The sequence below is a fragment of the Canis lupus genome, chromosome 11 (assembly GCF_048164855.1).
Source record: "Canis lupus baileyi chromosome 11, mCanLup2.hap1, whole genome shotgun sequence".
NCBI lineage: Eukaryota > Metazoa > Chordata > Mammalia > Carnivora > Canidae > Canis > Canis lupus.
The window spans coordinates 24,075,272-24,100,200 of record NC_132848.1 but is presented as its reverse complement, the minus strand read 5'-3'; the positions used below and the strand labels follow the sequence as shown (position 1 = coordinate 24,100,200).

The 24,929-nt window shown below is 61.1% G+C and overlaps 1 protein-coding gene across 3 annotated transcripts in view; it reads right to left on the bottom strand.

The window, feature by feature from the left end:
* Positions 1 to 24,929, bottom strand: part of SHISAL1 (shisa like 1) — a 74,601-nt gene that overhangs the window by 44,770 nt on the left and 4,902 nt on the right. For all 3 annotated transcript variants that reach the window (XR_012039101.1, XM_072843592.1, XM_072843591.1), the window contains 2 exons: positions 3,970 to 4,065; positions 169 to 382 (listed from right to left, as the gene is read on the bottom strand). Coding sequence is in view for 2 of the 3 variants with exons in the window: in XM_072843592.1 (XP_072699693.1) it covers positions 169 to 382; positions 3,970 to 4,036 (281 nt within the window). In the remaining variant the exon portion in view is untranslated. Of the gene's footprint in view, positions 1 to 168; positions 383 to 3,969; positions 4,066 to 24,929 lie in introns of those variants that run through there.

The following is a 24,929-nucleotide window of genomic DNA, read 5'->3' as shown; positions in this document are numbered from 1 at the left end:
GGGGCTCACAGGTGCCCATTGCTCAGAAGAGAAGGCAAATGTCATGGGACAGACAGGCCCGAAAACCTGTTACCTGAAGACTTCCCCAGAATCCTCCCAGGCCCACCCGGCCTGCTCTGGTTGTCCAAGGGGCTGGGGAGTTGTTGGGGGGCCCAGCGCGGTACTCACTTGTGCGTGTAGCCCTCGGAGCCGGCCGTGAGGTTTGCCTGCATCACCGCCTGAAACTCGGTCTCGTTGCAGCAGTATTTGAAAACCGTGTTGTTATGGTGACAGCAGAGAATGAAGGTTTTGTTGTCCGAGAGCCGGGGGCAGTGGAAGCCAAAGTGATAGCGGCCTTTGTGGTCCGTGTAGGGCTCACAGACTCGGAAGTGCGCGGACAAGACTGGAAAACAGAGTCCCCAGGGTCAGCGTGGGGAGAGGGGTCCCCAAGCCCCACTGCCCTGGGAGTCCATGAGCCTGGGGGGGCTGCGCGCCTCCTCCCTCCCCAGGAGGGCTCAGTGGTCCAGACCGGGAAGCTGTCACCACCCAGACCTCCCTCCATGCCAGCCCGGCTGGCACTGTGTCCCCCAGATGCATCTTAAGCCTCGTGGGGATCCCCTCCAGCGGCTCTGCACACAGCAGGCACTCAACCAGGACAGTGTTAACTGAGCGCCTGCCTTGCCCTTCATACACTACCTCTCATTTAGCCCACGTAGCCATCCTAGCAGCCGGGTCTGGGATCCCACTCTACAGATGGAAAAACTGAGGCTCCGTGAGCTGTCTGAGCTCGTAAGAGGTGGTAGGGGGACTCCAACTCAAGCCGGCCGGGGTCTGAAGTCCAGCCCTCTCCATTCCTGTCACCAGCTTTATTATTATTATTATTATTATTATTATTATTATTATTATTATTATTTTATTTATTTATTCATGAGAGACACAGAGAGAGAGGCAGAGACACAGGCAGAGGAAGGAGAAGCAGACTCCTTGCAGGGAGCCCGATGCGGGACTCGATCCTGGGACTCTGGGATCATGCCCTGAGCCAAAGGCAGACACTCAACCTCTGAGCCACCCAGGCGCCCCTGTCACCAGTTGATGACCTCTGCTACCGTGTGGACTGGTGACAACCTGCCAACAAGCCCAAGAGGCCCGGCTGGAGGGCACCACAGGTGCAGACACCCGGTCCCCCTCTCGAAGGAAGCAACATCTCGTCTGTACCACGGTTTCTGCTAAACCAGTGCCCTAGCCCCAGAGGTCCCCAAGGGCCTGCCCTGGCCACCCCCATCTCACGGTCACAGAGCTGCCCTGGCTTTGGGCCCTGCCTCCCCTGGCTCAAGGCGGGAGGCCTCTATTCAGCCACAGAGGCTGCTGCAAACCCAGGACAGTATTTACCAGTCGTGTGGATGGTGATAAATAGGAGCGAAAGCCTAAGCAAATATAACAATGGAAAAAAACCTGGAGCCCGCTGTCTCGGGCTTAATTAGTATCTTCATAAAAGGGATTGCTGTATCTAATTTGTATCGCTGAAAAGGGGCTTCGTTGGCTGAATACATTTCTCCAACCACAAAGGCTCTGGTTTTGCAAAAGCTCCTCAGCTCGTGGAAAGCTCTGTCTCTGCTGAGAGGTAATCAGAGAGCAGCCCACAGGGCTCCCTGGGCGCCCCGGGCTGCTGGAGGGGAGTCCCAGCTGGGCTGCACTGGCCAGTGGGCAGACAGGCCTCATGAGCCGGAGTGCTGAGGCTGGGCGGGGGGGGGGGGGGGGGGGGGGGGGGCTCATGAAATCCTGGGCCCCAAGTAAAGCACCCTCTCCCGTGGGGATAGACACGACCACTTTGGGAAGAAGGGCCCAGGGGAGCCCTCCAGGCCCCCTGCTCGACCTTGACCTTGGGAAACAGAAGACCCTCCTGGGGGATGACAACCCTAAGCATGCCCCATCTCATTTAATCTCACGTACTCCCACCGTACAGAGGATAAAATCGAGGCTCAGAGCAGTGGTTTCACAGTGCGGACCTGACCTGCTGCATCTGCATCCTCTGGGGACGCATCACAAACGCAGCGTCTCAGGCCCCTCAGCAGAGCTTCTGCATGAGCAATGCTGGCGTGGGAGGCAAGGCCTGCAGGTGATGCTGACGGCCTGGGGTTTGGGACCCACCGGCCCGGAGGAAGGACACGGCGGAGGCTGGATGTGAGGGCCAGAGGCGGGAAGTCCAGCGTCCATCCAGAGGTGAGGAAGCCCTGCTGTGGGCGGGCCTGTAGGCAGCTGGACAAGTCCACAACCCGCAAGCAGCTCGTCAGCAAGACCGGCTCAGGCCTGAGGCTGGATCGAGAGGCTAGGACCTGAAGTGGGACCCAGGGAGGGAAGGGATGGAGCGGGGAGGTGGCCTCTGAGCGTGGCTTCTGGGCTTCTGGGGTGGGGAGGGAGGCTGGGTAAGGCCGAAAATAGGAGAAATCCCACTGGATCACCCCGGCCACCACAGATGGTCTGGTGCCACTTGTTTTGCCACTTGGCAAAGATAAGGAGGCCACTGCTGCTTCCCGAGGAAGAATGTAGGAGAGCTGAAGTTGCCTAGAGCTCGGAGCCGGGGCAGCTGGGTCTGAATCATGGAGCATGCAGGGTGATCTGGCCCATCACGACCTCTGTGTGCCTCCTTGCGCTCACAGATGGGAGCCCACTGGCACCCCCGATGGCTGGGGCTCCGAAGACAGTAAACAGCAAAGCATGGGCCTTGCTTGGAGCAGGGAGGTGCGAGCAAGTGAGCGGCTGATACAGGGCTGCACCTGCTGGCTTCCAGACCCGCTGGGGTCCTCGGGCTGTGCCTGGGCCCCAGGGCAGAGGGACACTCTGTGAGCAGGCCACCAGTGGGTTCCAAGCCACCAGGAGAACTGGTCCGAGTGGAAAGGGGACCCCAAGGAGGCAGCCGCTCCCTTGGGTTCCAAGGGAGGACCACGGCGCGCCCTCATCATCAAACGGCCGTGTGACTGTGTGGCCTGGGGCAGCTCCCCGTCCTTTGAGCCTGTTCCCTCATTTGTGAAATGGGTGAGGACTTCCTCCTCTCTCCCAGGAGGCAGTGAGGACCACGGGCACTAACGCTTGGAACAGGAGTCAGGGAGGAGCTTGGTGAACAGTGGCTCCCAGACCCTTGGCCTGGCTCTGGCTCTGCATCCTGGAGCCTCCTGTCCCCCCTAGGGCCCTCAGGGCCTCCTCTGAGCCATGTTGTCCCTCAGCAAAGGGACAAGGGCAGGAAGCCTGTGTCAACAGGTCTGCTGGAGCGAGAGGGCATGAGGAGGTCCTGTGCACAAACGCACAAACGACAGAGGCAGAGACACAGAGACACCGAGAGATACAGAGAGGGAGACAGACACAGAGGGAGATACAGAGAGAGCAGAGGCCTGGCTCAGGCCAGGGCTCGTCCAGCCACCACTGCTGGCGGGCGGGAGGGGGGCTTCTCCAGGCGGCAGCTTCAGCTCGGAGCAGCTGAAGGACTTGCTTTATGCCCATCTGTGTCGACAGGAGTGTGGGGGCCCACCTGCTGCATCAGGCGATGCCCAGGAGGAGGTCGGGTGACAGCCGGCGGATTGGAACCCCAGTCCTCGCGCTGGCTGTATGGCCTCCTCCTACCCAGTTCGGCTCTGAGCCTCAGTTTCCTCATCCATACAATGGGATGACCACGGCATTTCGGCCTTGACTTTCAGGTGTGGGGTAGGGAATCCACGGGAAGGCTCTCCCAGGGCTGGCAGCGGCAGTTAACCCCCTCGTGCCTGGGGGGACACTCAGCACGGCTCCTGGCGAGGGCACTCGGGGGGCAGCACACAGTAGGCTCTCACCGAACAGCACTGAGCGTTAGCTCCTCACCAGGGGGAGGCTGGGGGGCCAGGGGCAGCGCCCCCCCCACCTGCCAGGACCCAGAACCCCGGCCGGGCTAGCACGGACCCTGGGAAGGGATCACCCGTGCCACCCCCCCACCCCCCCGCTGGGCACCCATGGAAGTTCTACCTGCAGAGATCAGCAACGAGAGGACGGTGAGCACGTTCAAGGACTGCTGGCCACAACTGGTCATCATTTGGCTGGCATCGATCCGTGGGGAGCTGCCTGTTTAACGAGATTCGGCAGAGGCTGGGTGTGGGCTGACACTGCTGCCCACGGCGGGGGACGAGAGCAGGGGCAGGGCCGGGAGGATGGAAGCGCGGCCATCCAATTTCCTTCTGGAACAGATGACCTCCCCCACCCGTCAACTGTCACCTCCTTTTCTTTTCACGGCAAAATGAGACTTAATCAAAAGCGGGCCGGTGGCTCAGGTGGTGGAAAATGGGCGGGCAGAGGCCAGTGGGCGGGCACCCCGGGGTGCGGGGGGCCAGCGCAGCTGCTTAGCACGGGGGGTTTGGGGGGCCGGGGTGTTGGACAGGAGCTCGAACACCCCCCGGGGGCCTGCAGGCCCCAGGTCCCCCTGCTGTGCCGCTCACGGGGACTCCCGTTAACCCCTCCGCCGGTCCGCACAGGGCCGGGCACCGTCCGGGCATCAGGGACACGGCAGTGGGCAGACCAGATGCGACGCAGCACGAACGCGGCCCGTGGCCCGGCCCTGCGTCCAGCGAGGGAGGCTGAGGGCAAGCGCACGAGCAGAGGAATGTCTGAAACGCTCCGAGGCTCCCAGGGTTACATCCTCAAGAGCTGCCAGCTGGGGCTTGGACACACACTGGCACGCCCGTGTTCGCAGCTGCACGAGGCGCGGCTGCAGCAAGTGCAAACAGCCCCCGTGTCCCGATAAACGGGGACATGAAAGATGGACACATGGCGGATGAGGGTTCAGCCTCTAAAAGGAAGGGGAGGCTGACAGGTGCCACCCACGGGTGAGCCCGAGGACATCGTGCTGGGGGAGACGAGCCTGCCATGGAAGGACACGCGCCGTGTGACTCCACTGACACGGGGTCCCCGGGGTCATCGTCACGTTCGTAGAAACGAGTAGGATGGTGGGCACTGGGGGCCAGGGAAGAGATGGGAGCGCGTGTTTCATGGGACAGAGCTTGTTCCCACCAGTTGGGAAGATGGAGAGAGTCCTGGAGAGGGATGGTGGTGATGGCTGCGTGGACTTAATGCCGCCCAACTATACTCTAAATATGGTTAAAACATAGACTCCATGTCATGTGTATTTTACCACAATAAACAAAGCTATGAGGGCGGAATAACACCAGATGTGTGTGTGAGGGGGTACACAGTGGTGCCAGGGGGCTGGTTCAGGAGAGTGGTCGGGGAAGGCCTCGGGCCGAGGTGACAGCCGGCAGACCTGAGACAGGAGTGAGCAGCGTGGCTGTTGGGAGGAACCGTGCTGCAGACCAGGGAGCAGCAGGTGCAAAGGCCCTGAGGCAGGAGCAGCTGAGAGGCCAGTGGGGGATACTAGGGAGTACATGTCGCAGGAGGCCACCTGAGGCATAGCCTTGGCCCTCAGTGGCCACCTCATATCAGGTTGTTGAAGCCCCAGGACAAACCTTAGGGCACCTCACCATCATCACCACCTCCCTACGGGGGTGTGGGAATGGAGGCAGGGCACCTGAGAAGGCCTAAATGTGCTCTGTGTAAACCCTGTGGTTGACCCCTTACTCCCAGTGGGCTGTAAATTGCATGTGGCTGCGGAGAGGTGTAGACACTCGGGATGGGGATTAATTTGCTGAGCACCTAATATGTGCCAGGCTCTGGTTCCGCTCATGGACCTCTTCCCTCGTGTCACACCCCGTCAGGGTGTATGAATTGTGCCCCCCCAAATCCTTAGGTCGCAGTCCTAACCCCCCACCCCTGGAACCTCAGAATGGGACCTTATTTAGAAATAGGGTCATTGGAGATATAGTTATAGGGGGTCATTCCTGGGGTCTGGGGAGACCCCAACCAAACACGACTGGTGACCTTATAAGAAGGGGATGTTACGACGTGGAGACATGAAGAGAGGAGGCCAAGTGAAGACAGAGGTAGAGGTTGGGGCGATGATGCATCTACACGCCGGTGAACCCCAAGACGGCCAGCAGACCTCGGGAGGCTGGGGGAGAGCCTGGGCCGACGCCCCGGGAGGCCAGGGGGGTCCAGCCCCGCCCACACCTTGGTCCTGGACTCCGGCCTCCCGCCCGTGCAAGCAGACATCAGCCGTGGTGCTTTGTTCCGGGGCCCCGGGACCTTGTCACTCCTCCTCCTGCGGGGATCACCCCAGGACAGGCCGGGATCCGCAGTGAGGTGTGAGGGGTGCGCGCGGCTCACTGGGAGCTGGGGCCCATGTGAGGACCCTGAGTGCCCTCCCAGCCAGGCCGTACCCCCACCTGCAGGGCAGGTTTTGACCCCTCCGTCCTGGGTCTGGTGCCGATGCCGTGTTGTCCCCCCGCCCCGTGAAGCCCTCTGTCTCCCAGGGGAAGGTCTGCGAGCAGAGCAGACTGCAGAGACCTGCTGCCAGAGAACACGGTTCTGGAAGATGGTACCGGGAAGGGCACGAGAGCCCTCCGGCCGCCTGACTGTCCTGGGGTACCTGCTCTGGGCCCGGCCCCGGGCTGGGCTCCAGGGGTCAGGACGGCCAGCTCGTCCTCGCCCTCGGCAGCTCACAGCCTGGTCGGGGGGGGCACAGGGGTGCCAGCTGGGGCCTGAGGGGGTCCCTCTGCGTGGCAGCAGGCGGAGGAGAAAGCCACCTGGGAAACCCAGAGGCTCGGAACTTCCGAGAGGAGACAGGACCGGGCTCCATGGGCCGCTCAGGCCTCGCTCTCACCCGGAGCACGGGCGGCGGGGTGGCCAAGGGTGCCAGGGGCTGTTCCTCTGAAGCGTGAGCCAGGATACGATGGGGGTTGGCATGAGCGTGCGGTGGGGGGCCCGAGACGCCGTCATTCGGAGGTTGTGCCCGCTGGCCCTCCCATCCCTCCCGCAGGCCCCTCTCCGCACCCACCGGCCCACCGGCTCTAAGCCGCTTAATTGTTCTGAGCCTGGGCCTCCGCCCGGCCTCCCTCAGGGCCCTCCTAGGAGGATGAAGGAGATTAAAGCATTTCAAAGTGCTTAGCCAGGATTTGCACCGAGGAAACCCAAAGATCGACCCTGAAAAGCGCATGGTGGGGCGTGGGGAGGGACAGGTCCTCTGAGGTGACACCCTCCATGGGAGCAAGCCCAGGCCCGCAGGTCTCCTGACCCTCTGGCTCCTGTAGGGTGGAGTCCAGGGCACAAACCCTAGGGCCAGTGGGTTTGTTGAATGAATATAGGGTGTGTGTGTGTGTGTGCTGGGTGGGGGGATCCACCCTGCCTTGCACCCAGCACTCCCTCCTGCTGCTCCAGCCCCTACAAAGCCCTCCATCTATGGGGGCTGGGGGCTGTCCCTCATACCCGGGTGTCCTCCTCTCACTCCTGAGTGCAAATCCCACACCGCCTTAGAGGCAGCTCCAGGAGGCCCGCCGTGATCCCATCCGCTGGAAGAAGCAGCACCTCACCTTCCATCTCTGCTTTCATTCCTGTGCTCATTCATTTATTCACTCGCCTGCTTTCCCAGTATCTTCTCATTAACCCCCACTCTGGAACAGGTTTGAGTGGGGTTCTGGGGGCGGGGACGCCCGTCAGCTCTACTTTATGGGCCTGGTCCTGTGCCCTCCTCTATGAGGCCATGAGAGCCAGCTGGGGGCCACGGGCACGGGGCTTGGGCTCCAGAGTCCCCCAGACTGGGTGTGACTCCCAGCCCGGCCCCCACCAGCCTCAGAGGCCTGTCCTGGCTCCTCCCAGAGGCCAGCATGCTGCAGGTGTGTGGGGCCAGGACACACTCCGGGGCTGCTCAGAGTCCACGGCCCGACCGTGCTCCCACTCCCACCCAGGGCTGCCTGGGCCTGAGTCAACAGTGGGGGGGGCGGGGGGGGTTCACGGAGGACAGAAGCCACAGCCCTGTTTGCTGGACAAAGGTCGGGGTACGGGGAGTCTGGCTGGGGCCTGCAGGCCTATGGGGGGGCCCTGCTCCCCAGGCGCTCAGGGCAGCTCAGGTGCCGGACCTGAAGGCCGAATCCACCGCGGAACAAAAGCCCACCTCGTGTCACATGGGAAGTTACGTAAAAATCCCATTTCTAATGAGACAGCAAAACTCAGAAGCCAGCTATGCCCCCCTGCCCCCGCTGGCAGGGTCAGAGTGGCTTCTGGAAAGTCGGTGCCTGGGGGCAGCCGTGTCCTAGGTCCATTCTCAGGGGTCACACGACTGAGAGCACCGACATTCACAAGGTGGAAGCCATCCCCTGGCGCTCGTGTGGGGTCCGCAGAGGGGCCACGGGCCCAGGGGCCACGGGTGCAGGTGGAAAGGGGACGTCACATGTCAGGTGTGGCCACCTGGGACCTCCATGGGTGACGCCTGCGGGACAGGGGAGACTCCCTTCCTCCCCGGGGCCTGAGTCCTGGACCCTGACTTTTCCCTGTGTCATCTCTGGGAACCCCATCACCCGGGGCAGGCAGGCCACCAAACCCCGTCTCGTAAAGAAGGAAACAGGCTCAAGGTCACCCGGCCCCTCAGCGACCAGGACGGGACAGGAGGCCAACCCCGCCGGGGTCCTGCTGTCTGCCTGGGCGCTGCAGGGTTTCGGGGCGTCGCCCCACCCCCCGCCCCTCCCCCTGAGGAAGCACATCTCCCACAGATGGATTAGATTTATCGTCCTGGGTTCTAGTTCTCTGAAAATTGGTAAAATTACCCCCACGAGGGTAGCTCGGGGCCGCCAATAAAACTCAAATAACTGGAAGAATGTTCTGGATGAGTAGGACTCCCCCAAGCTCTGATCGCATCCAGAATCACGGGTCCAGCACGCATCTCTGCGGTCCACCCCTCGGGTCAGCCGGGGACTGCTGTTCCCAGATTCGAGGATTATTTTTAAACACCGAATTTGGCGAGGCTGGAGAGGAGAGGAAGGAGGGCACGCGGAGAGAAAGAGCTGATGGATTATGCCCCACCGGGGACGACAGCAGATCTGCTCTCGTCAGCCCGGCCGGGCGAGGGAGGGACGCGGGGCAGGGCCTGGGTGCAGGCAGGAGGGGCTGCCGAGGACACCCCAGGCCGGGCACCCCTCGGGGGGCACCCCCTTCTGGGACCACCACACCCGGCCCCGGGCCTGGCCGAGCGCATCCTCCTGCCGGGACCCGGTCAAGGGCAGCATGGCCTGCAGGTTGGGTCCCGCAGCCTGGACCACACCGTCTGGGGCCGGGACTTGGCTGCACTTATGTCACCACACCCCGTGTGGCCTGGGACAAGTCTCCCCGGTCTCCTTGGACCTAGAATGGGAATAAAAATAGTATCTAATTCACAGGATCCTCGTGACTGTCCGTCCAATGAGGTGATGCATCAAAGTGCCTGGGACGGAGCTGGCAGGCAGTGGGTGCTGAGAGTGTCGGTGCTCAGTGTTCCTTGGGCTGCCTCTGCCCCAGCCCCCCGCCCCCCAGCACCTGCCCAGGTCCCCGTGGCCCCAGGGCCGGCTTTCTGACGTGCCCACTTTCTCAGGAGTCCCGGCAGCTCCGGGTTCAAGTCTATACCCTATCCTGAGGCCCCGCACGGTCTGGCCCCCACCCCGACTCCCTCCGCTCCTCCAGGGTCCGCCCTCTCCTCTGGGCGCCGGCACAGGCTGCCCCCCCACCCCGTGCCTGGGAGCCCCTTCCCCTGTCCCGCAGCTGGGCAGCTTCGACCCAACTTTCAAGGCTCAGCCCCTGGGTGGGCTCCCAAAGCTCCCTGCCCCTGCGCCTGCCCCGGGTTGTCTCAGGCTGTGTTGGATTCACCCACCCCCAGCATGGGCAGGAGCACGGCAGGGCACAAAGCTTTAGTGCAAACCGGGAGAAGAGACAATGAATGTGGCCCTGACCCCCTTTAGACCTGGCCACCCAAGCCCGGAATTTCCCGGCATTGGAAACCTACAAGGACGCCTGACTAGTGACAGGTGTGTCACCCAAACACATCCAGCCCCCCCCTCCCCTGCCGGGTGCATGAGGGCCCCACGGCAGGGCGAGGACAGGTCCTGCCCCAGCCTACTGGGTGCCGGGTGGCGGAGAGCAGAGCACGGGCGTCCAGTGGGGTCCTTCCCGGGTGCCCCCTTCCCCAACTCCTACATCCAAGTCAGACCAACCTACCAGGTCCAGCGCCAAGGCCACCTGGTCACCCTCCCACCCCACCGTCCGGGGAGTGGTTCGTCCTCTGGAGGTCCATTCAATGAATACCCAAATGGGCCGACCCCAGTGCAGGCGAGGGTGGGTGGGCGTTCAGACACAGGCAAGAGGGACACAGCCTGGCGGCCATGGGACTAGGATCTGGGGGGGCGACTCATGAAGCACCCGATTCCATGACGAATTAGTCACAAAGCTTGGACAGTCTTCCCACTACTACTGGCAGTAACAGGACTGCTGCGAATAGTAATGAAACAAGGGTGGGGCGCTTCAGGGACTCGCAGACCGTCCTGCGGGCAGCAGGTGCCCAAGAGACAGGTGATGGGGAGGCGACAGCCCTTGGGGCCCCTCCCCGAGCTCATTCACCGCTCGCCACACCCCAGCCCTGAGGCTATACCTCCCCCCCCACCCCGCCCCCAGGGAGCAGATGGAGGGTGAGGGCAGAGCCAGGATTCAAACCTCGTGCTCTGCTCCCTGTGCCCTGTCTACACTGACAGATGAGCGCGTCCACACCCCAGGCAACACACACATGTGCACACACATCCACACACCGTACCCGTCCGCACCCATATGGAAGCACACGTGGTATCAGCAGTGATGTTTAATCTCCAGCGCATTCCCAAGAGGTACAGACCCGACCCTGAGCTCACGAACTTTCGTTCAGGACGGCGCTCCCTTCGAGGTTATGAACTCTCACTCCGAAATGTGAAGTCTGGGAATAAACTCGCAGGGAGGCGGGACGCCTGCATGAAGCAAGATCAAAGTGGAGGGAGCGGGGCGGAGGGAGGAGGGACGTGTTCCCTCCCTGTGCTGGCCGGGGCCAGGGGGCCGGAGCACACGCGTGGAGGACACACACAGGCCAGAGAGCAACAGGTGCGCTGAGCCCCGCGCCAGCCCCCTCCCCACAGCTCCTCACCACCCCCTCACTGTGCTGGCCCCTGAGGTCCCGGGTTGCTCCCACCTCAAGGGCAGACCTGCAAGCCTGGGAGGGAGCCCCCTCCGGCCCCCCACTTCCTCTCCCTTGATCAGTCAAGCACCTCGGGGTCCCTGTGCACCACTGCTGTACCCCCAACCCATCCTCACCTGGAAGCCAGAGAGCTGGCTTTCAAAATGCGGGCCCCAGCGACCCAATCAAAACCCCCCAAAGGCACTGGCTGAAGAGCAGACTCTGGAGGGGTCCTGGCTCCTCCCTGGCCGGGAGGTCCCCCTCCAGCCTCACTGGCCATCTCTCCGCCCCTGGCACTTCCAGACAAATCCCCCAGGGCCTGTGGCCTCCAAGGCCTGACCCCTGCCGCTGCGCTCACTGCCCGTCCACCTTTCCCTCCCACGCAGAAGGCGGTTTCTAGTTGCATGCCTGGCGCAGGGGCTCTCTGAGCACATCTGTCTTCCATCGAGCTGTAGGCCGGACGAGGGCTGGGACCTGGGACCAGCGACATAACTTGCAGGGCCCGGTGCAAAATAAAAAATGCAGGTCTTTGTTTAAAAAAAAAGAAGCTTGGGCCCTCCTGAGTGCCGGGCTCGGCGTGACTGCACAGGTCCCGTGCCACCAAAGCTGGCCCTGCTGAGACCATGCGGTCGCCGCGTGTCACCGTAAGCAGCACGGGGCCTGGCACACAGTGGGCACTTTCTAAACACTCGCTGGGCTGGGGGATGACTGTAGGCATCATTAGCTCTGCTTTGCAGATAAATAAACCATAACTTAGCCTAAGTGGTTTGCCCGGACCTGGAGGGGGCAGGGCCATGACCTGAACTCAGGTCTGTCTGCTGGCAAATGGGCTGGTGGTGGGTGCGGGGGTGACATCACCTAGCCTGGGATCTAAGCTCTGCCGCTCACTAGCTGAGTATTCTCGGCAGCTTACTTCCCTGGCCTCTGGTCCCTCATCTGTAAGGTGGGAACCAGGCCCCCACCTTGCTGGGCTACAAAGAGACAGAAAGAGCCAGAAAGGCTAGTGCCAGAGCATAATGCTAACGCTCCATGAGTGCCTCCTATCCACTGTTGCCAATGGTTTAAGGACCCCAGAGTTTCCTGGGTGCCCCTTAGCAAATGAAAGGGCGTTTGAACACTATGCCTCCAGGTGAATTCCTCTTCGTGCTGCGCCTATGCCTTTAGTTGGCGCTAAGATCTTTCCACCCCGCCTGCTGGCTAATTGCTTCCCTGCCTGGTGCAAGCTTCTGGGGCAGAGGGGACTTCTGTGCCTCTTATCCCCCCACCATGCTTTGCATACAGTAGGTGCTTGAGTAGACATTTGCTGCCCAAAAGGGTGGGAACCCCGTCCACACTCATTGGCCTGGGTGCCAGGCCCACCTCATTGCAAGGAGCAAGCTCTGGGAGGAAACAAGGTGCATCAGGCGTTGGCCTTTAGGGCAACACGCTCTCTCCTCCGGTAGAGACAGGGTCTCGACTTCAACTGTCACTGCCAGCGACCCTTGGGCACCAGCCTCGCCGTGGAAGCCACTCGCCTTAGCCGAGAAACCCCAAACCCCAACTCTGGGGCCGGGGAACCCCCCGGGCCCCCTGCAGTCACCCACATCAGGCGGGCATGATCACACCTGCTCCATGGGGCCGCTGCAGGGTCAGAGGGATTTCTGCACACTATAGTATGGGGTGTTGGAAAGAGCGTCCCAATCCCTGCTTCCAGAACACACTGCAGCCTCTCCTTGATAGGGCTCTCTGCCCTCTGTGACACTCTCCACCCGGCCAGCTGGGCTCTGGGTTCAAGTCTTCACCTCGCCTTGCTTCCCTGGACCCCTTCCTTGACCCCTTGCCCCGGGGCCAGTTCTGCACAACCAAGTCCTCCCTGCATGTCCCTTTCTCCAATGCTGGAGGTAGGCACTGCTGCTCGACCCACGTCACAGGTGAGGAGACCGAGGCGGGAAATCCCAGCCCCTGGAGGTTCTGTTCTCCCCCTTGGGTCACAGGGCAAGCGGCTCTCCCGCCTCAGCCTCGGTTTCCTCCCTCGTTAAAGGGAGAGCTTAGCTGAAGCCATCGAGGGACACTCTGCAACCTGACATCCCTCCGCCTCTGTCTGTTCCCTCGAATTATTTGGCCGCACCATGGAGATAAAACAACCCCTGGAAATCCCAGCGGCATTTTGTCTTCCCCACTGGAGAAACACAAAAATATCACATGAAGAATGAATCACTGGAAGTGTCAGGGCAGGAAGAGGAAAGACAGGCCCGCAGAACGCCTGTCGGAGGGTGGCCCCGATTTCTTTCCTGACACCCAGGCCTCCCACCGTGCGAGGGACCCTGGCCCTGGGAACCCTCCCCATGGGGGACGACAGGAGCCAAGCCTCAGTTTCCTATGTGTCAATGAGGCTCACACACCCGCCCTGCTGGGGTGCTGGGAGGGACCAGGGAGGCATGCCTGAATGTATTTGTTCACTCATTCCCTGCAAGGTGGGACACCGGGTGCTGGGCTGGGGACAGCGGACATCGCGGTGAGCTGAACAAACCCGCCCCACCCTCAGAAACCAGCCAGATACCCATTTGTGCGACCCAGGGCAGCGGAGCCAATGGGAGGGCCCTGACCTGGTCTGGGTTGGGGGCACCCCAGGGCAGCTGAGACCTGAGGTCGCTGGGCCTTACCCAGACCAGGAGAGGGTGGGCCTCGGGGATGGAGTGCGCCAGCATTGAGCACAGCTCGGGGAAAGGCCGAGAGGTGGAGCAGAGCCAGGGGAGGATGAGGCAGGTGCCCTGGGAGAAGGGGGAGGGGAGGCCGAGGTGGGGGAGGAGGCCCTGTTTACCTATCAGGACCGTGGTGGGCACTCCGGGCACAGAAGGGGTGCTGACGGGCTCACTCCTACGATTTATAAGGCCCACCATAAATGAGGGGTGCTACACTCTTGGGTGGGGAAGGGACTGAGAAACAGAGCAAAGGGCAAAAAGCAAGGGAAGTGGGGTGGGAGGGAGCCACTTGAGCACCTACTGTGTGCGAAGCCCTTCTGGGCATTCTTAGGGCTGCATTCAATGGGGGAGGGAGGGAGGGACCCCTGCTCACACAGGGGCCAGTGTGACCCGGCGGGGGGCCCGAGTCTGCCCACTCAGTCCTCCGTCTGGCCAGCTGGGTGTGCACACAGGCCATTCCGGGGAGCTGGGTGGACAGGCGGGAGGTTGAAAGCACTTCGAGCCGGGCCAAAAAGGAGGCCAGCTCCCTCTCCCTCCACTCTATCCCCTGCCTATCGGAGCTGGGCCGGAGATTAACCCCCTTCCTCACCCCCTAAAGAACGGGGGCTCTGCTTATCACGAAGTTCAGACTGGCCTGGGTTCTGGGTTCCCCTTCTCCAGCCACGGCCCCGGGGGGACAGTGGTCCCCAGGGTGACCATGGCATCACGGGGTAACCAGGGGCCGTGGGGAGGTGCCCTACCTGGCCTGGCGGGGTTGGGGTGGTATTTATTTAATCCTCGGGATTAGGAGACCCACCCGACCTAACCAGACACAGAAGCCCAATGCTGCCTCGTACCTGCCTGGGCGGCTCACCTGCCCCTGCGAGTTCAGTTTCTTCCCCGGGAGGCGGGTGCCCTGCCTCTCCCCTCTCCAGATCTGGGGGGACGTGGGAGATGAGGAGCATGCTGTACACAAGGTGCCCTTGATCATTCACAGTGACGCCAGGTGATTCAGGGATGGCAGGATGGGTGGGCTTTGTCTCAGGCGGGGAAATGACACCAAACGGATGTCGGTGACCGAACGCACCACAAACTGCCAGCCGTTCTGCAGACGTGGGGGGACGACAGACGACAAAGCCCTCACTAAGGGCCAGGTGCTCTGGGCCGTGCCCTTGACACCATGACCTTCCCTGATGGCGCTCCCCTCACCCAAGGGGGATGATGACACTCTGTGCCTCGCTCAGGTGTTGCTGACACTAATCGTAGGCCCCAGTGTGGAACCCGGATTCGAAACAGACCAAGCTAAGCAACTGTTGTACCGGGGTGTGTTCACCCTGGGGTGAGAGGTACCTGCGTCAAGGGTAGAGTATGTGCAGGGAAGAGCCAGCACTTATCAGCTCAGGACCTTGGACAATCAAGGGGCCTCTCAGACCGTCGCGTCTTCTTCTGTCTAATGGGGATGGTGTTCAGGGTAGGGCAAGACGTGTACAGAATGTTGTAAGAGGTGGCTAGACCAGGGTGCCGCGGTGTGGACCTGGCGCTCGACGCGAAAGCTGGCTAGGAATGCAGGATCTCACAATCTGTATCTACGTCGGCTTTTCAGGGGACTCTGACACAAGCTCAAGAATAAGGACCACTGGGCTAGTCAGAGGTCAGGAGACGTTTTCTAGAAAGGGCCAGACAGTCCCTATCATTGGCTTTCGAGCCACTAGGTCTTGTTGCCATGGCCCTGCCTTCGTAGCAAGAAAGCGGCCATACACGCTAAGCACGTGGGTGAGGCGGTGTTCCAAAAAACTTTATTAACAGAAACAGGCAGCCCAGCCTGTGAACCCCTGCACCGGAGCCTGGATGCCCACTGGGCAGTCCACGGACAGCATCCAGGGCACCTCCTGGGAGCTGGTTGGAAACACAGGCTCCCGGGCCGCCCCACCTGCCGAATCAGGGGCTGCGCCTGCTAATCGGTGCTGGCTCCTGCTACCCAGTGCCGCTAACCAGGCCCGGTGCCTGCTAACTGGTCCCGGCACCTGCTAACCGGTCCCAGGGCCTGCTAACCAGGGCCTGCTACTAGTCCTGGTCTCTGCTAACCAGTGCCTGCTAACCAGTCCCAGGGCCTGCTAACCAGGCCTGGTGCCTGCTACCTAGTGCCTGCTCACCAGTCCCAGGGCCTGCTAACCAGTGCCTCCTAACCAGTCCCAGGGCCTGCTAACCAGTGCCTGCTAACCAGTCCCAGGGCCTGCTAGTCAGTGCCTGCTAACCAGTCCTGGGGCCTGCTAACCGGTCCCAGGGCCTGCTAGTCAGTGCCTGCTAACCAGTCCTGGGGCCTGCTAACCGGTCCCAGGGCCTGCTAGTCAGTGCCTGCTAACCAGTCCCAGGGCCTGCTAACCAGTCCTGGTGCCTGCTACCTAGTGCCTGCTCACCAGTCCCAGGGCCTGCTAACCGGTGCCTCCTAACCAGTCCCAGGGCCTGCTAACCAGTGCCTGCTAACCAGTGCCTGCTAACCAGTCCCAGGGCCTGCTAGTCAGTGCCTGCTAACCAGTCCTGGGGCCTGCTAACCGGTCCCAGGGCCTGCTAGTCAGTGCCTGCTAACCAGTCCTGGGGCCTGCTAGCCGGTCCTGGCGCCTGCAAGGTTGTGAAGCCCCGGCCACAGAGCGGTTGTCCAGGCAGGTTGTCCAGGCAGGTTGCCCAGGCAGCCACCAGGCCGGCCAGTCCCTTCGGGTCTGATGAGCGGGGGTGGGGAGGGGAGGGGGAAGGGCCAGTTATAACAAACCACAGCACCAACGCGGCTAATTGGCAGCAGCTGCTGTTGCAACCAGAGACTTGTCAGCTGTGATTAAGCGAAGTTGCCTTTAGGCCAATCAACTTCAAAATTATGCAAATAGGGCCATAAAGGAGAGCACAGGGACCATGCGTGAGAGCTGGCTCCCCTGCTGGACCTGGCACTCCTAACCCTCACCCCCACTGGCCTGCAGGGGCCACGTCCACACAAATCACCCCCGACCCACTCCCCTTCTGGGGGTTAACGAGCCTCCCGCCCACACTCCCCATAATTGGCACCAAAGCTGCTGAGCGGGAGGTGAGCCAACAGCTGCCAAAAGCCAAGCTGGGCCCTGATGCCCCTCTCCAAAGCATCTGCTGCCACCCAGGTTAGCTGTCCTGGGTCCCTAGTCCACTCTGGCCCCCAGTGAGCCGAGCCTGGCCTCACCTGGGACCCTCCACACCCAAGAGGGCTCCCTGGTGGCAACGGCCAGGCAGCCGGGGGAAACAGGACGCTTCCAGAGGTGCCAGGAAGCAGCTCCTGGCCACCTTCCCTGAGCGCTTACGAACCTTTGCTCACCCCTGCAGCCCTCCTCCTGCTCATCTCCGCTCCTGGGGCCCCTGGCACCCCAAGCTGAACTCCTCGACCGGGCCCTGCCCTGGGGCCCCCACCCTGGGCTTTGCTGCCCCCTCCCATGGCTGAGCGAGTGGTCAGCCACGAGACTGGTGTGAGAGTTGGCGGTTCCAGGAAAGAGAGGAGACCCTCGCTTTGGACACACTCCCCCAGGCCTCACCCTGTCCAGAGGAACGGCAGTACCACGTGGTCTCAGGGGATCTGGAGGGAAGCCAGCTCTCCGGCCTAAGGCCTCCATGTCCAGGCACCATCAGGTGTCTGGTCAGGAGCCGCCTCTGGTGCTCTTCCCTTCCTGTCTGCCTCCCTGCTCTTCCCAGCCTGGGGGCTCCTCCCCAGCACAGCCAGGACCAGCCCTCACTTCCTCCCCAAACCCAAACCAGAGAGCCATTCTTCTGAGTTTGCACTCCAGAAACAAAAGAATCCCTAAGAAGCTTGTCTCCACCAAGCGGCTGGAGCCCTCGGACACCCCCCAGGTGGGCTCTCTGGTCATCTTGGCGCCAGAAATGCTTGAGAGGGAGCAGGGGGTGAGGGGTGGAGCACAGGCCCCTGCCGGCGGGAGGGCCCGACCATCAGGCCTACATTAGGCCATGAGGCCTAAACCCCCACCCCACCCCCCAACCCGGAGGTCCATCCTGGTCCAACAACCATCAGGCCTACGTCAGACCATGAGGCCTACACCCCCCCACACACCCCAACCCCGAGATCCATCCCGGTCTACCGGGTGGCAGGGCCTGGCCCTGGGAGGGCCTCTGTGGGCCCAAAGGACCATCCCAGCCCACCACAGCAGGCTTCCTGCTTTTCAAAACTGAACATCGCTCATAACGGGGAGAAAATTGCTCAATTTCACAGCATAGGTTGACATCTAGGTAAACAGTATAACGGAGGTCTAATTAGTGCGCTGCTTTGGGGAGTGTGGGCTCAGAAATTTCTGGGGAATGGAGAGGTAACATCAAAAAGCATTTATGAAAGAGCTCTGTCAGCAGGAAACCCCGTCGGAACTGGGGTGGGGAGGGTGGAAGTCCAGGAGGAGGCGGGTGCGAGGGGGCCGAGGCTGGCAGAGGGCAGGCGCAGGGAGGATGGGGAGCAGGCCAGCCAGGGGGAGGGCACACGGTTGTCCTATGACTCCGGACACACGACCTAGCCTGTCTGGGCCTCCGTCCTGCCCGCGAAGTGGGGTGCGCATCCCAGCCTCACAGGAGAGACCTGGGGGATTAAAGGAGGGGGTACCTGTCAACCCAGGACGAAGCTGGGGGAGCAGTCAGCGGGTGGTCAATAAACAGGGCTTCTTCCCTTCTCGGCCCTTCCTTCACTGGGGCTCGGGATTGGCTTCTAGCCACTCCATGTTCTCTTAGGTGAGCTGCATGTGACCCCGAGAAGTGTTCCAGCGGGAGGCTATTAGCCTCAGATACGGACACGGAGGCTCAGAGAGGCTGTCACTGGAGGGGGGGTACATAGCTCACATGAAGCCCACCTGGGACTGGCACCAGGATTTCCAGATTCTCAGCACAGGGCTCCCTCCAACAATGCCACGTTGGCCACACCTGGTTAGCCCCCCGGGGCATGGCTAAGGGTGGGCGCCGAGACATCCTGGGGCTCACGGGGCTCTGTGCCATGCATTTCACCCCCCTGCACCCTCCCCCCCCACCGTCCTTCCTTGGACGAGAGCCCGCAGCTCCAGGCTCTGGAAGCAGAACCCAAACAAGACTCAGAGTGCATACAAGACCTGGCCCTCTGTACAGTGGAGACAGGAGAGAGAGAGAGACTGTTTCCTGAGCACCTACTACGTGTCCAGCCCTGGGATGGGCATTTGATGAATATTTTTCTCCTTTAGTTCTCACATAGGGTGGGAGGGAGTGTGGCTACTGCTCCCAGTTTGCAGACAAGAAAAGTAAGACTCTGAGAGGTTGTCACCAGGCCAAGGCCCCAGTGCTGCTGAGCTACTGGCCCCAAGCCGACCGGTTTCCCAGTAGAGGTTCCTTCTGGGCCTCTGGCTCTTGGCCTTGGGCAATCGGTAGGAAGTGGTGGTGGGAGGGACCTGCCACGCTCCTGAAGCGAAACCACAGGGAATTCCCCCCTTCTCCCAAGGCCTGGGGGAAAGCAGAGGAGAGACCATTTTTGGAATAAGCTGGTCCCATTTCCCACCCAGCCGGCCCTCCGCCCACACTCAGGACTTCCCGGCAGACGTGGCCCCTGACTGAACTCCCTCCGTCCCCAGAAGTCAGCTCCCCACAGCCCCCGGGGGCCCATCCTCCTGGGCCCAGTCACCCTGGGAAGCTGGGGAGGAGGAATCTGCACTCCTGCCCCTCCCCTCTACGCTAGTCTGGCCTCACACTCCACAAGCTTATTTTAAAACAATCGGCATTTGGCTCAAGCTGTGAAAACGAAATCTGCATTTGGTTGTGTCAGGACGAGTGGGATAGGCCATGCCTGGGAAAGGAGGGGGTCTTTGGTGGGAGCACCCCCTCCCCAGCCCAGGGCCTCAGACCTAGCTCCCGGTAGGGGTGGAGTGTGGGTGGGGGACATCCAGGCGTTGGGATGACAGGTCCGGTTCTGATGCCACCACCACCACTATCTGACACAGGGGACTGCAAGCAGGTCCCCTCATCCGAACCTGCGGTTTTGTTCTCGCTTCTCTCCCTCCCATCCACTATTCAGCCTGGAAATTTTCACTGAGCACCTATTAGGTGCCACCCCTGACTCTCAGCCCTCCAGGACTCAGGAATTAGACCCGGGCAGATGCCTGTCCTTGGCACCCAGAGCAGAGGCCTCGGTCCGGCGCAGGCAGGGGGGCCCCATCCATGCGTCCCCACCCGCTGTCTGCACAGGACGGACCCAGCCGGGCTGTGCATCTTGGCGATGTCCACGCCTGCGGCCCCGGCGGACGCTGGAGCCGGGGCTGATGCCCCCCTGAGACCCTGCCCTGGCTGCCCAGCCCTGCCCCGGAGGAGATGGGGGAGGAGGAGGCAGCGAGTGGGGGGATTGGGGGGTTCCCGTGGTGGAGGGGCAGCGAGGAGGTAAGAGGCCTCGGCCATGGCCTTGGACAGTCCACAAATAAACTGCTCATCCCTCTTCCTAACTGAAAGAGAGAGAAAATAGCTTTCACACTATATTTTCTGATTTTTTTTCCCACTTCACTGCTTCTAAATCGATCCAGAACAGATTGTCCAATTGTTTGAATTTCAGGAGAAAAGTCTCCTAATCTTTCCCTCACCCTGCCCAGAAATCTGCCAGGAGGCCCTCGCCCCCTGCCCCGGGTGACCGGGCTGGGACGTCCCACCTGCAGGCCTGTGGGGCCGCGGGAGACAGCCTGGGGCTCACCCTGGCTGGGGGTCTGTGCTCCCAGGTTGAGCTCAGGTCCAGGACCCCCTGGAGATATCCTGTCCCTGGAAGAGAAGGCTTTGCTTGCCCAGGAAGAACTGACCTGGGCTGGGGGAGGGGGTGTTCCAGGCAAGGGGGCCACAGGGGAGCCTGGAGGCCTGGACGGAGCTGGAGGCTGCAACCTGCCTTCCTCAGCAAAGTACGCCGGGTGCTGAGCTGAGCCGCAACGCAAGCAACTGTAAAGGGCCGTCATGATCTCTGGTGACCACGGCAAAGGACAAACACTCCTTAACATTATCCCTATGACCACAGCAGGGGACAAATGCTCCTTAACTTGCAGAGACCTTGGAGGTCAGCCCACCACGAATGCTACAGCCTCACCTGCTCTGCTTCCACCAACACCCGGGACGGCCCAGCCCATGTGCCCAAAGTTTGCCAACTCCCTTTCTGCGCCCCATGTGCATCGTCCCTTCTGACTCGATGCCCCTCCAGCCCTCGCTCATTGACCTGGTCATCTCATACTCCACCTCCTGGGGTGCCACCTCCTCTGGGAAGGCCTCCTTGCTGCTCCGACCCCTTTTTCCATGCAAAACTGCTCCTCCAACCTCTGTCATCACCCACATTGGCTCGGTCCCTTACCGAGCGGGGCTCAGACCCCGGGCAGGATAGGCGACTGTGCCCAATCTTCCTGCAGGCCACAAGCCACATGCACCCAAGCAGATGGTTTGCACACCCCTATCTGACACCTGACTCCTTTGAGGAGGTCACGGGTGGCTGCAGAAAGCAGGTGCTAGATATCAAAGACCCCACTGCCCTCATCTCTGGGCCCAGATGATGCTGGGGCAACCCCAGAACAAGCCCACCCAGACCCCACCCCTTCCCCAGGGTCTCGCTCCCCTGCATCTCTCTCCTCCAAAGAGAATGAGCTCCATGATGGTGACAGATGAGTGCAACGTGTCAGGGGCTAGCTTCTGGAACACTCTGCCCGGCCCCTCGAGGCCCTGCTGTGGACCCCATCTCACAGAGGAGGATACTGAGACAGAGGGGAGGCGGCTTGGCAAGGCCACACACTGCTGAGGGGGTGCCCAGGACTGTGGCCCCCACGCCCGCACCCCTCCTGACTGCTGTGCATAGCCAGCCTCGCACTGCGGGGGAGAGTCCACACTGCCAGATCCGAGTCCTGGCTTTGCTACTTAGCAGCTGTGTGCTCGCAGGGAAGTCACTTCTTGGGTGGGAGTGGTAACCTGTCCTTGCTCACAGAATGTTCCGGGGATGAAACCGGGTGGGGTCTAGAGGGCACCCAGCGCGGGGGCTGGGGGGCAACTCATGGGTCTCCCCAGCAGGTCGGGGCTCCCGCCGGCCTGGGATCCGGTGCTCCGGCGCCCAGGGTCGGCAGGCCTAATTCTGCCCTGGGTTGGCGGCGCTCTGGTCCTGCCCCTTCCCTGACCCCGTGTTTTGGGCCCCGTCTGGAAGAACTCAGATGGCTCGCAAGCTGGTGTTCCGAAATCTCTGCCTGCAGCGTGCCACCCCTGCTCCAAAGCCTCCCGTGCAACCTGTCCCCCACCGTATGGAGTCCAAACACCTCCTCCGACTTCCAGCGTAGCTTCACAGATTACAAACTACGCTCAAACACGTTATCTCTGCGCATCACCATCCCCCCAAAGGCAGGCAGCACTCGGCCCTACTGTGGAGGAGCGAGTGGAGGTTCAGAGCTGCCCTGGGACTCTCCTGTGCAAAGGCCTGAACTCAGCTCTGTCCAGCTCACAAACTGTCAGGGGCACCAGGTGGCCTGGGCCCCCCTGCCCGGTGCCCTGGAGCAGGGGACAAGAGACATTTGTGCAGAGAAGAGAGATGCCTATAAAACTCATCCCACCTCATTGCTCAAGGCCCTCAAAGGGAAGCCCCTCCCCAGCTGCCCTGATCCTAGGCTTGTGACGTGTCCTCACGGCTGTCCTCCTCCCTCCCTTCATGTTTCCCTTCACTCATCCATCCATCCATCCATCCATCCATCGGCCCGCCCATCTGTCCATCCTGTCCAGGCACACCTGAATGAGGCCCGGGTCACAGCGCTAAATCAGGAGTGACGTGGTCTCCACCCTTGGAGGACAGAGAGAAGCACCACTGCAACCGTGCCTCCTGGGTGTCTCTGTCAGTAAGTGGAACGGTGGTGGTAATGACAGTAACGTTTACTGAGCACCTAACTACGCGTCAGCCTCTGCACCAAGCACGGTCCTTGGATTTACTCAGTTCTTGAGAGAACCCTGTGAGGTAAGTGCTATCCCCATCTTCAGAGGAGGACACTGAGGCTCAGAGAGGTCACGTAACTTGCCCAAGGTCATCGCACAGCCAGCAGGGAGGGACACTGGGATTGGAGCCCTGATGGTCCCTCCAGAGTTCTGGGATAAGGAATCACGGACATCACTGTGATGGACCCGGGAACCCGGACATTATGATTCTTACCTGTAACCCTCAAAGCCACCCTTGTAACTTATTATTCTTATTATCAACATTATCACCCTGATTTTTGCAAATGAGGACACTGAGGTTTGGAGTGAAACAAGCGGCCTGATGCTGGAGCTGGGGTGTGAGCCCAGGAGGATGAGCTGGAGCTGGCCCCGGGCCACCCTACGCTGCCCCCACCCCCCCTGGGCGGGCCGGGCACCACCAGGTCTGGTGGCTCCCTGGACTCATTTTGTCATTCAGTCAACAATCACTGCCATGGAGTCCCCTGCGCCAGAGGTTCAGGGACGGGCGGGTGCGGCTGCTGCAGGAAGGGCCGGAGCAGTATGAGCAGTGCAACACGGACAGTCCTGCTCCCCGTTACAAAGTGAGAACACAGATTGCTCACGTGTCTGTGGATGCACGCTACGTGCTCACGAAGCACCTCTGCAAATCTTATCTGGTTCCCACAATAACCCCTTTTTGCAGATGAGGAAACAGAGGCCAGGGTGGCAGATGGAGCCCCAGCACCCGCTTTCCAGCCATCTGGGCCAGGAGCCTCCCTCCAGCCCCGCCGTTGCCCTGACGATGGGCCTCAGCTCAGAGGCTCAGCTCATTCCCCAAAGGCCCCGGGATCCCAGGGATCAGATTCCAGGCAGTCATACCCTAGATGATGCCACATTCCCCACCTGCTCCCAGAACTAGAAACGCTGCAACAGCAGAGGCCGCAGAAACCAGCCCCTGGGGGCATGCTGGACCCTCGAGGCCGGGCCTCTGGGGCTCAGTGACTACACCTGGCTTCCTGCAAACGGGCAGAGAGGCTGTCTGCCCCCATTTTCTGGATGTAGGGACTGAGGTTCGGTGCTGGCAGCCTCTAGCACAGGCATCCCAGGCCCCACGTCCTGAAGCCCAGCCTCTGCTCCAGGCGGAGGAGGAATAGGGCTCAGGGGGAAGGAGGAAGGGGACTCTCTAGACCTTGGTATTAATGTCTGTGGTTCTATGATTTCATGTTTAGGATTTCCATTTTTGGTGGTTTAGACTTATTCCCCTACCCCACAGAGCCCACGGGACCCACCCAAAACCTTGAGCTCCAGAGCCCTCTCTGGTTGTGACTCCAAGCACCTGCTTCCTCTCTGGGCTCCATTCTCCTTAGGGAGCGGGAGACTCAGAGGTTGGCCTTGGGGTTTCCCAAGGGTGCCGGAAGGTAATGCATACGAAGGGGCAATCTGCCAATGTGAAAATTGGAAGATGCCACTGGGAGCCCAAGGCTGTGAGAGACTCGCATCGGGCTGTTCCTCTTTCTGAAATGCCCTCTACCCACTTCTGGGCCAGGCACGCTCCTACAAACCCTTTAAGACCCAAGCCAAAAGCTACCTCCTCCAGGAAGCCCTCCTTGCCCGCTCAGGCAGGGCGGGACCTCGCAGATGCCTGTTTTATTCTGTGCTGCCCCCCAACAAACACACTCCTGAACCCACCCACCGGGGCCCGTTTTCATGGTCTCTGGTCCCTGGGGCCTGGCACCGTGTCCGGGGGGGGCACACAGGGTAGGTGCTCCGGGAACGCGGAATGGATGCAGCTAAACTCATTTGCTGTGTGTCTACAAATCCAGCTGCACGCGGAAGATTCTCCCCGAAAAGAAAAGGAGCCCGAAGTGAAAGCAAATCACCCTCGTTTCCGTAACTAGCTCGGGGAGCCGCGGAGGAAATTCTCACGCTGGATAATGGAAGGAATTTGCCTTTATTTTTAATTTGTGCCCGTATCCGAGAAAGCGGCACTTTATTCGGAGCCCATCGGGCACCGAGGAGCCTCGAATCTGGCGCAGGAGGCAAACTTTACCCGTGCAGATCCCGCGGCGGTGGCCGAGCCATCTCTGCCCTCCGCCGGGCACTTCCCTGACGCCTGCCAGCCAGGAATAATCAGATTATGTAGCTGGGTTTGAAAAGATCACGGTTTGTCTCATTTTCCAGGGAAGTGTGAACAAAAAAAAAAAAAAAAAAAATTCCCTCCCAGGGCTCTGTTAAGAGCTTCCAGAACTTAATTCAGTGTTAAATGGGTGTAATTTGGGAAACTCATGCAT